This window comes from Anastrepha ludens, chromosome 4 (genome assembly GCF_028408465.1).
Source record: "Anastrepha ludens isolate Willacy chromosome 4, idAnaLude1.1, whole genome shotgun sequence".
NCBI lineage: Eukaryota > Metazoa > Arthropoda > Insecta > Diptera > Tephritidae > Anastrepha > Anastrepha ludens.
In genome coordinates, this window is record NC_071500.1 from 38,641,363 (window position 1) to 38,653,231 (window position 11,869).

The following is an 11,869-nucleotide window of genomic DNA, read 5'->3' on the forward strand; positions in this document are numbered from 1 at the left end:
CGATTCTATCATTATCAGGCGTAACCTGAAAATCGTGCGATTTAAAATCGAGTCCGAAATGGCAGTTTGTATGATTTGTCCTGGGTGTTCTGTAATTCGTTCGATTTCATTTAAATTTGACTCTAAGTTCGATTTCTTTTGCAAATTAAAAAACCTAATATAAAAAGAATTCGCCTGACCATTCTACCTCTCAGTGCACCTGATTAAATGTAAGTTTTTCTCAAATAGTTATGCTCATTGTATACTTAATAATTTTTTTATTACATATAAATGGTGATCAATTTAGAGATATCGGATTTTAAATTGAAATGAAACAAATGAAAACAACGGAAATTCAAATACTATTGGGCAATCTTTAATATTTTGTATAGGACCTTTGATGACATTTATTTTTTTTAACAATAATCCCTTTGAAATGCTGGCCGCTACTGCACCATAATTTACCATGACTCGGTGGGTATCTCGTAAAAAACTTTAGTAATGTTGGTTTCCAATGCCTCAATCGAAGCTGGTTTATCCACAAAGTATTTAGTACATCCATTGTTTTACGGGCTGTATGGCGGGTAGCGCCGTCCCCCGTCTTGCTGGAACCAAATGTTGTGGAGATTACGGGCTTTAACTTCCGGCATCAAAAAGTTTCATTAGAAATGCTGTGACTTTAACTAGTCACGCAACGGAAAAAAACAGATGTAATTAAAAATGTATTCCCAACTTATTTCTTGCCAAAAAAAGTAAATAAATATTACACTAGTTTACGAATTTTCACTTTCAAACATGGTCCTCGACCAAAAAGCGTTTTTTAGACTAATTTGAGGTCACTGAAAGCAAAAATAAGTGTTTTTTTTTTTTCAAAGAACGGTTTTCGAGATATTCCCAAAAAACCTGTTTTTTTGGGCAATAGTGCAGTTATTACCTGCAATCTCGAAAACAGTGCGCGCCATTTCTTTGAAGTGCATAAATTTCGAAAGGCACACATATAACCTATATGGCAATATATACAATATTATAATTCGTGTCAATGGAAGTCGTAGTTTCCGCAAAACAGCTGTCTAAAGTTGGAAAAAAGGCATTTTAGACGTTTTTTACTAAATTATCAAAGTTAATTAACTTTTTACTGGAACAAAAATGTTTTTTATACCGACAAAAGACAATTCTGTCACCTACATTTTAAGCCTAAGTTTGTCTGAATAGACGAAAACTTGTAGAAGTTATAACGTATTATGTGAATGAAGACAATTTCATCGTCTGTCGTATATCCTTTTGATGTATACTCGTACAATACGGTTTCGAACAAAAGTAAATCATACCAGCCTGCGTATTGAGTCACGCAAAATAACTGTTCTTAGGCTCACTATAATTAAAAACAATATTTATTTCATACAAATAAATATATATACCTATATATATATAAACTCGTATATATACTCGATAATAAGATAAGTAAGAAGAAAGCCTCAAAGTCGCTGAGACCAGAACTTATGTACCGTACAAAATCTCTTTGCGGTTACATGTCTTCGTTAAAGAAAGACGGATCATTAAGAAAAAAATCGCAGCCTTTTGGTGATAGCTGCTGTACCTTGCACTTCATCACACAATGCCCAATAAAAAATGCTATGACTACCCCAACATTGAGCTTACAAGGTTTGTTAGTTCTTCAAAACCACCAGCTAACACTCCCCGATTGAAGGATTTGGGTTCTATGTTGTTTTCTACATGCATTCTCCTTATATTTTTTGGCGTGTGTCTTTATATTGCTCCACAAATGGTGGCCATAGGCTAAGAGGTTGGGGCATGACTATCAATTGGGAGTACATAGGTTCGGGTCTTCGTGCATGAAACAGCAAAATGATAGAAAAGGTTTTTTCTAATAGCGGTCGCCCCTTAGCAGTCAATGACAAACCTCCGAGTGTATTTTTATCATGAAAAGGCTTCTCATAAAGTCGGCTTTAAACTGTAGGTCCTACATTTGAGAACATTTGTGGAACAGCATCATTCAAATATAATAATCTTCCTTAATAGGACTCCATGACATTCCGGGGAAGGATTCAAGGCCTATAAATCCCTGGAAAACCCATGCCGAGAAATTTTACAAACTTTTAGAGGCTCGAACCCGAGACAACCGAATGATATTAATGCACAAACTTATTTGGCTACAGTGGCCGCACACAGGAAAATCAAAAGCTGCGCCACCTTCCATATGGTAATTTTCAAAAATTTTAAGAAAAAACAAAAAAAAAAAAAAACAAGGAAAAAACTTACTCAATTTTGAGAAACGAGATGGCTTGAAAGAAAATAAAAGATTTTAAACTTAAGAAACAAAAAGGCATAACTCTGGCCACATAACATGTATTTAAATCCAGGTACATGACATCGCAATTTATCGCAGAATGTTGCTCCATAAATGTTATTAGATAACAAGTATTTTTTATTTCGCCGATAAGAGATATTTTTCAGTTACATCACCAATAACTAATTTGCACGAGTTTTCTTTATAGTAATTCTACGGCGGTCGCCGAAGCCGAATGGTGGGTATGTGCATACCATTCGGAAAAGCCTATCCAACAGGGATCGGAACAACATGAAGACGCATCACACAAATAGGAGGAGGAGCTCGGCCAAACAACCAACAAAGAGTGTAAGGGCCAATTATATATCAATAACCTTTACATAACCCCAAGTCACCATAACCCCATATATCAATTACATAGACATCAATACATATTATTTCCGCACATTTTAATATCGTTCTCGGTATAATTTAATATTTTTTCTGAATATAATTTTCTCGATCTACCGCCGTGGGTTGTTTGCCACCGAACTTGTTCCCCAGAACCTTCGCAGCCATGAACGAATCAAATCTTCACTTGGGGCATCACGTAAACCTCGAATATTATAACATGAACAAAATCTACGACGAGTAGCTGCTCACGAACCATTGGCCTTGAAATATGCTTCGTTGTTCACCTGTCCATTGCTACATTGTAACTAAATAACCCGCACGAATAACAAATTTAGCGCGATTGCCTCCCCACTCATACGCTCAGTGGTTAGAGAGAAACTTTAAATTTAAAACGTTACTATGCCACCGAACATCCTGCATATAAGTATACTAATGCAGGCAGATATTAAATATAAGACCTCTTCTGTTCGCCACTTCTCTGCTCGCTATCTCTATGCTTGACTAACTTAACGAAAAATTTGCATGCGAAAGCAACAACAAAGTCATAGAATAAGATTCACCCCTAGCGAGTATGGCTATAGGTCAATAAACTGGTTTAACTCACTGCCTTATAAACACATGTAATTTAAGGTAGCTCTATTCCAGCGCAGCTAAAATATTTACACCGGTTGCTTCATCTATTCGCCACAAGGTTATTTGATTGGTCATGTAAAAAATATGCATTGGGAAATAACTTATCGGCAACGGAAAAAATATCCCTCATCTAATAATTGTTACGAATCAACTTTTTCGCTCAATTTCAGAATTCAGAAACGTTTCCCATTTGTAAATTTGAGATATCTGTTACATTTGTCACTGATTCAATCTCTAAACAATTTTTGTTTTTGCTGAAAATCAAGAACTGAAAATTTCGTTTCAACATAATTTTCATAGATCCATGCCAACGTCTCGGCAAAAGTCACGCTGCAATTCCTCCGAACCAGTCTTCAGGAATCTTACGTGATGATCTTCGAGAACAATTTTTTATTTTTTGTCGATGATTTTGTAATGCTTACAGATATGAGTGGAACACCGGAACGAGGTAAATCATCAACCAAAGTACGTCCCGATTTAAACTTTTGTACCACTGAGTGCTCGTAGGGTGCCATTAATATTTTCAATACTTCAACAATAGCTTTTTTACAAACTTCTTGCATGCACACATACACACTCTATCTCAAAGATGGTGCGCAAAGGTGGCAAGTAAGCAGTTGACAGTTGTATTCAATTATTTTTATAATTATCACAGGTGCGATTTGTTTGAATGAGATATTTCAGGTATATGGGCTCACATCCTTTAAAACTAGTCAGCTACTCTCTGCTGCTTGCCTTTAAGTAGATTTTAGTTTTACCAAACCATTTGAATCTGTTTCAATCCAAAGTATTTAATGCAAATCATCACATTTTGCTAACAAATATTCCCTTTATAAAACTCCTTCCTCCGCTATGGGAGGAATGGCATCTGTTTTTCAAACGAAAATTTTTGCCATTCTGAAAGTAGCAGAATGGATAATTGAGACGAGATGGAGCGGGAAACAAATGGGAGCCTTTAGAGACAGTCAAGGCAAGGCAAAAATCAAAGATAGTTAAAGAATGTAAGAAAAAGCTTAATTCTGTTGCAAGACGTAATAAGCTTGTACTTGTATGGGTTCCAGGACACCGCGGTGATGAAAGAAATGAAATTGCCGATGATTTGGACAAGTGCGGATCTGTGGGGTAAAGGTATCAGAGCCAATAATCGGAATCAGTTCTACAGGATCATGAATTGGATCAGCGATTATGTATGCAATTTATATCAGGAGCGATGGTCCAGTCTAAAACGCTGCGGAACTGCAAAATATTTTATGACAAGCCTAAACAGAAAACTGCCGAATTTTCTTCTAAAACTTGGAAAAAAAGACGTTCGGTTGATGGTCAGTATTACTGCGGGACTCAATTCATGGGGTCAGCATATGATCACCATTGGAATCATTGAAGACCGGATTGGCCTGTCTTGCTTAGAGGAGCCGGATATCACTCAGCATTTTCTCTGCAAGAGTGCTGCCTTTGCTAGAGCAAGGCTACAAATTTTGAGTTACGATGTCATGAGAATGAGTAATATTCGTTCTCTCAGGCTGGAGGATATTTTCTGATTTGCCAAGAATTTGGAAAATGCGCACAGGACGAGCTCTCTATCTCTATTCTATTCTATTTATTTCACTATTTTACTTCTCTCCTTTCCGCCTTCAATCTATCCTTTTACTTGGCACAGCTTTGAAGACTATGAGCTTTTTAGCAGTTACCGATCTCTCGGTCGCCGTATCCGAATGGGTTGGTGCGTGACTATCATTCGAAATCAGGAGAGAACGTAGGTTCAAATTTCGGTGAAACACCAAAATGAAGAAAAAGTTTTTTCTAATAGCAGTCGCTCCTGGACAGGCAGTGGCAAACCTCCGGGTGTATTTGCCATGAAAATGCCATGAAAAAGCTCCTCATAAAAAATATCTGTCGTTCGGAGTCGGTTTGAAACTGTAGGTCCCTCCATTTGAGGAACAACATCAAGACGCACACCACACATAAGAGGAGGAGATCGGTAAACACCCAAAAAGGGTGTACGCACCAATTATATATATATGTATATACATATATACTACAGCCCCTATTATGGTATCCGCCGGATGGTTGCGGAGGGAGTTATACTCGATCCGACAGTATTCGGTATCATAATAAACGTCGGATAAAGCAGTATGCGGATCGATAATGTGGTTTACGGATCGATTAAAAAAAATGGCATCACCAACAACGCACTCAATACGCGTTTCAAACAAATTTACTCGTTTCTCACCCGCAGGTCATTGTGTTGCGGATATTATTATAATAAAGATGGAGAGCAATAAAATGTAAGGAAAAACATTTTTATTTGTTTTTTTCGTATTATATATATTGGCAAAATTTATACAAATGGCAAAATTTATATATTTTAGGAAACGCACAACCACCAGAGAGCAATTTAAAGGTTTAATATCTCGTATGAAGGAGCGTCCCGATATTGCAAAAAATTTTACCAGAAGTGCTCCTAACGAGGTAGAGCAATTTTGGGAGAGTGTGCGTGAGGAACTGAAATCATTAGGGCCTCCATCGAAGAGTATTTCAGAATGGAAAAAGGTTTGTTGATAATTCAAAAGTTCATTGAGAATATAAGTACTTATTTCCGTTTTAATTAAAGGTTTGGTCAGATTTTAAATCAGCAGTAAAGAAAAAGTTGGCGCACAATAAAAGGGAGTTACAAGCAACTGGTGGAGGCGAAAATAGGGAACTACCTTTATCGTCGCTAGAAGAAGATGTTGCTGCTCTAGTGGGCCTAAACGACTGTGTTGGGGGCATTAAAAATTCAAAAGAGTTTGGAGTGCCTCAGAGGAGAATTATTGAGCATGCCACTCCACTAAATTCAGAGCAGGTGGTTGAAGACATTACTCCATCTACATCGAAGAGAGCTCGTGAGGGTACAAATTCATATACTTCGAGAGACGCCATCTGCATAGAGTTGTTGGAAAATGACGATGTGGAAAATAACCAAAACATTCGAAATGAACTCCGAAAAAAAAAGAGACCAGAGCAGTTTGACTTGTTAGACAAGCAAATCGGTGTGCAGGAGAGCTTATATTCAAAAGTTTCGGAAGGTGTTGGGGCACAGGAACTACATTTTAAAAATGTAAAAAAAGAACTGAAAAATCTGACTAGGTCGGTTGACCTTCTGGGTGATCACCAGAAGAAAAACAATGAAATTCTCCAAGCTTTTCTTGAGGAGACAATGGGCCTTATGCATAATAAGTGAGCATTTGCTCGAGTAGAGTCTGGTGAGATCTATCTCAAGTAGGTAAGACCGAGCTCGTGCTCAATTTGGTATGCATAAAAATGAGATAGAGCAAATACCTTGAACTCGAGTTAGCTGAGATCAAACCGCTTGTTTGATTAGTTGCAAAAGTCTAAGTGAAAATTTACATTTTGATGCTAATGAGAATTTATCAATTTTCATAGTTGGATACTTAAAAAAATATAAGACTTTATTAGAAAAAAGCCAACTCCCCGGTGTAAAAAATAAAAAAAAAGAAATAATTAGAAAACTTTGTGGCGAATATAAAAAAAAAAACTGGTGTGGAAATAAGCGAAAAAAATATAATGAAGAAAATTGCTAATATGAAGTGCCGAGTAAAGTCAAAAAGTGACAAAAATAAAACGGGAAACAAACAAATTTATTTAAAAAAATGGGAACATGAATTATTTGAATTACTTTCTGCTGAATCGAATCCAGCTATCGGAAAAGTTACCAGTAATCGTGCCGTTATAATGCGTGGCTTTTTTTGGTGATAATAAATTGTTTTTGTTTTTTTATTTTACTTTTTCCACTGGAGGCAATTTTTCGGTAGGCGTTAATGCTAATGAGAGTTCCAGCAGCAACTTAGAGAGTGCAGTGGGCATTAATAATGACAGCTCCACCAGCAGCGCGGCAGTACAGAACACACCCGTAAATGTCCCATCTGTGCCACAACAACAAACATCAAAAAGAAAGCTAAATGATAACGAACATGATATTCGGCCGGTAAGTCTTCGTTAGGCTAAGGAGCATAGAGCTACAAAAGTCCCTTAGTTGAGCCGTTTTTGTTGTATTATTTCTTGATTAGCAAAAACAAAGTATAAGTACAAAAACTAAATATTTGTTACATAAAGCTTTTAAATAAAACCCTAGGTATAGGAGTAAGAATAAGTTAGAATTGAGAGTACTCTTAAAATAAAAGCCAACTTTATTATTATGGAACTGCATTAAGACGTAGGATTAACACCGCTAATATGATTGCTTAAATCTGATAACTTAATTTAATTACAGGCCAAACGAATATTCGATGAGTATAAGACAGAGGAAACGAAAAGTTTAAACTTTCAACAATTGCAAATACTTGTTTTGTTGAAGCAAAATAAAGTTCTTTCATTGAAATTAAAAGTTTTAGAAAATCGGGTTGCAGAAAAGGAGCTAAATTTGGACGAATATTAAAACATAAAATTTATTATACTTATTTTTACTGAATATCTGTTTTTTTTAACTAACACTAAAACTTAAAAGTAACATAACAACTACGATCTCGAAAATATATTTAAAACTAAGTTATTTATTAATATTTTTCTTGTTTTTCACAGAGTTTATAGCAATAGCTTTTATATTTTATGGTGAATTAAAACAACTGTTTTGCAGAATTGCGATGCGCGGTTTTGCACTTTTGCCAAATTAGATATTTTTTCCAAAAAGTTAAATAAAATGAAATCAAATTCTTTAGTTTTAGATTAATAATAATAATATAATAATAATTTGGCGCTTACACTTTTTCTAAGTGCTTGGCCGAGCTCCTCCTCCAATTTGTGGTGTGCGCCTTGATGTTCTTCCACAAATGGAAGGACCTACAGTTTCAAACCGACTCCGAACGGCTAATGTATTTTGACGAGGAGCTTTTTCATGGCAGGAATACCCTCGGAGGTTTGCCATTGCCTGCCAAGGGGTAACCGCTGCTTAGAAAAAACCTTTTTTCTACAATTTACTTTTAGATGTTGCTGGAGCCAGGGCTCGAACCCAGGCGCTGCTGAATGTAGTGCGCACGTCTAACCACTCAGCCACAGCGGCCAGTTTTAGATTAACTGTTAAAAATCAAAGGAATAACAAATACATGTATGTATGTATGTATGTACATCTGTAAAAATTTAGTTTAATAAATTCGAAATTAACTGTCTTTTTCTTTTTCCCGCTTCCAAAACTCTAGAATTGGTTCGCACAGATTCGTCCCTTTCCGAATGCGGGGAGTCATCTGGTGTATAACTTTCATCAAAAATAAAATCGTCTTTTAAAAACTTTGCAATATTATGCAAAACAAAACAGCTCGCTATGACCATTGGCACCAATTCTGTTGCTACTCGCACCTTGTACTGCAAAACTGCAAACCGCTGTTTTACTTGACCGAAACACCGCTCGATGATGCATCTTTCTTTCTTAAATATTCTATTATAGTTTAGTTCTGCTTCTGCTTGTGGGTTTCGAAATGGAGTCATTAGCCAAGGAGAGAGAGCATAACCCTCATCTCCAAGGAGTAAGACATTACTTTGAGCATTCCCTATGATCGTGTATATGCTGCTATTCCTTAGCACCCGAGAGTCATGAACCGAACCTGGCCAGGATACATCCAAGCTGGTGAACCATTCATTACCATCGCATGTTGCTTGCACATTTATCGAATGGAAGCCCTTTCTACATATGTACTCATCACTTTGCGAAGACGGTTTTTTTATTCTAATGTGCGTGCAGTCAATGACGCCAATTGCAAACGGAAAACGATTTTTTGCTTTCCATTGGTTTTGCGCAGCTCTGATTACTTCAATTTGGATGGAAATTGAATCCATTCATGAGCCCTCCCTGATATAATCCGTGCCATTTCGCCAATCACTCTTGACACGGTGGTTTGGTGAACTCCTGCATCTTCCCCAATTCCATTTTGGAAGCCCGGATCGGCACAAAACCTTAAAAATATACACATCTTTTCCCTGTTGGGAATCGCGCCACCCTTTCTTTCACTACTTTCACCAAGGAAATAGTTTGTCAGCCAGTCTACGCTCAAAATCAAACCGGTACATTTTTTTATATTCACTTTGAATAGCGGTTTTTCTTGATTTATAAGTTTTTTTTTGTCTAAGAGGAACAAAATATTCGGCCATCTTTATACTTGTAAACACACGAGTCAACTAAAAGGCAGTCTCACCTTTTTGTGAGATCGATCTCAAAAAAGTGAGCAACTTCTTGCTGTTATGCATACCAAAGAGAGCTCTAACTCACGAACATTTCATGACTTGAGTTCAAACACGACATGTGAGATCTATCTCACGTACCGAGTAAAAGCAAGCGAGTTCAACAATTTTTATGCATACCAAACCTACCTTTTACTCCAAAACTCGAGTCTGAGCAAATGCTCGCTTATTATGCACAAGGCCCAATAAGACATAATATGGCTATGGAGACAAATGCTATTGAAAAATTAAGGGTGAAAAAAGAACTTTTAAGCATTGAATTAGGAGAAGTTGACAAGCAATTGAGACTTAAAAAATGACTGTGAATTAGAAATTTTGTTTAGCTTAAGTTTTAAAGTGCAACATTTGCCAAAAAGGCTTTTATATTTTAAGCTTAAGTTTTAATGTGCAACATTTGCCAAAAAGGCTGTTTTTATTTTGTTCTTAAGAAATATATACAAACATACATATATTTATGTACGTTAAATGAAAAAAAAAAGTTTCTTTATAAAAAGCTGTGTAGCATTTCATTCCGGAGTTGCTTCATTGGTATATCTTTGATGTTGTACATAGCTCGCCGAGCTATGGCTTTTATTGAAACGGCTTTGGGGTGTATTCGCTCCGGCATTTCGGAAGGGCGTTATCAACCAGGGTAAAAGTGGGTATCCAGTCACCTAGGGAACATTTAAATCAAAATTACTTACGTATTCTTAACTGTTTCGTTTTTGTCATATATGTACCCAACAATCTAGTGCTTCTGTGTCCACTTTCATACATGGTTTGGAAATGTCTTGAAGCCTCACTATTTTCCCAAATAAAAGAATCGTGACTTGCACCTGCGTACCTACTGTTCACATACCTTATTCGCTGCTTATGGTCACATATCTTAAGATAGAAAAAAGTCATTTTATTAGTCAATTAAAATTTCAGAAATTAACTTACTATCATTGCATTAATACTGTAATATCCTTTCCTATTATAATAAAGATGCGAATTGTCTCCAGCAGGTTTCAAAATTTTTATGTGGGTGCCATCTACGCACATAACCATGCCGGGAATTCTTGTTTTTCCAAAAAAATATCTTTTGGCTTCAAGCTCTTCAGTCTCGGTCATTGCCAAGCTTATCCATCTAGGACATAATGTAGCCTCTAAGATATTTAAAACATCTGAAAGTACTGTAGAAATTGTTGACTTCGCCATTCCTATGTTAAAATCTTGTCCAGTACATTTTGATAGCCCCCTTCGGCCAAAAACCTTAAGCATGCTTCAAGCTTAAGCTTTGGTGATATCGACCATGATCTTCGAACGGGAGGCATTTTTCCATTCAATATGTTCAAAATATATTCAAAGGCTGCTTTATTAAGCCGAAACTGTTTTAAAAACCTTGAAAAGGAGCTCACATTATCATAACTCTACGTACATATACTGCAACGAAAAGCTTACATATCATCAGGCAACCGGAGTACATCATCAGCAGTATCCCTAACTTTTTGGCGGCTTCGCCTTAAATTACCTTTTGTATTTTCACCAAAATCCAGGTAAAAGAATATAGTATCCATATTTTGTGCTTTGAAAATTTAAACAGCTGATTGTGTTGATAACAAAGTTTACGGATTGTAATGCAGTGCATTCGTCGGTGTTCATAATACAGTTTAAAGAAAAAAGTGAGTCGAGTGCGGATCGAGTCAACTCCCGCCGCAGTTCATCCGTCGTTTACCATAATCACCATGTACACATCAGAAAGTACCGGAAATGTTTAAATAAAACAAAACAGAGTTAAATTTATGTTACCTCCTTTAAAATATGACCCGTCTGAAGGAACACACATGTGCCAACGTTTAACCCAGCCCTCCATGCACCTCTGGTAGGCCGACGAAGGGATGGACTTCAGTTCCTTCGTCGCATTCTCTTTGATCTTCTCTATCGACTGAAATCTCGTTCCACGAAGTGGTAACTTGAGCTTGGGAAACAAAAAGAAGTCGCACGGGGCCATATAGGTGAATACAATGCTTGCACGATGGTATTTACTTGGTGTTTGGTAAAAAAAATCCAGCACAATTTGGGCTCAGTGCGATGGCGCGTTATCATTATGAAAAATCCAAGAAGTGTTTGCCCATATTTCCGGCCGCCCAGGCTGGCACTAATGGTCCGATGGCGCTAAAAAGTGACAGATGTGCGTCTTAAAATCCTACCAACATAAGAAAAGAGTATGGACCGGTTCCCACGTGTGCGGTTCGTTTCAATTAAACATTCCTGGTACTTTTTGATCATAATGTATTCTCTCGGTGCTTCTTGGCTTGCCTTTTTCGAATTTCCAAATGTTTCCCCTTTTCAACAAAAACGATTAGC

The 11,869-nt window shown here is 36.8% G+C and overlaps 1 protein-coding gene and 1 pseudogene across 1 annotated transcript; one reads left to right on the forward strand and one right to left on the reverse strand.

Moving 5' to 3' along the window:
* The first annotated feature begins 5,360 nt into the window (after positions 1-5,360).
* LOC128861520 (uncharacterized) lies at positions 5,361-6,962 on the forward strand. The gene is made up of 2 exons (XM_054099712.1): positions 5,361-5,598; positions 5,683-6,962. The coding sequence occupies exons 1-2, from the start codon at positions 5,459-5,461 to the stop codon at positions 5,870-5,872; spliced, it is 330 nt and encodes a 109-aa protein (XP_053955687.1). The 5' UTR covers positions 5,361-5,458; the 3' UTR covers positions 5,873-6,962.
* Positions 6,963-7,969: 1,007 nt separating this feature from the next.
* Positions 7,970-9,735, reverse strand: LOC128861785 (putative nuclease HARBI1; annotated as a pseudogene).
* Between the last annotated feature and the right edge of the window lie 2,134 nt (positions 9,736-11,869).

Coding starts and splice junctions, on each gene's coding strand:
- LOC128861520 (XM_054099712.1), top strand. CDS start 5,459: ATGTGGTTTACGGATCGATTAAAAAAAATGGCATCACCAACAACGCAC. Junction 5,599..5,682: donor AAGATGGAGAGCAATAAAAT/GTAAGGAAAAAC, acceptor TATATATTTTAG/GAAACGCACAACCACCAGAG.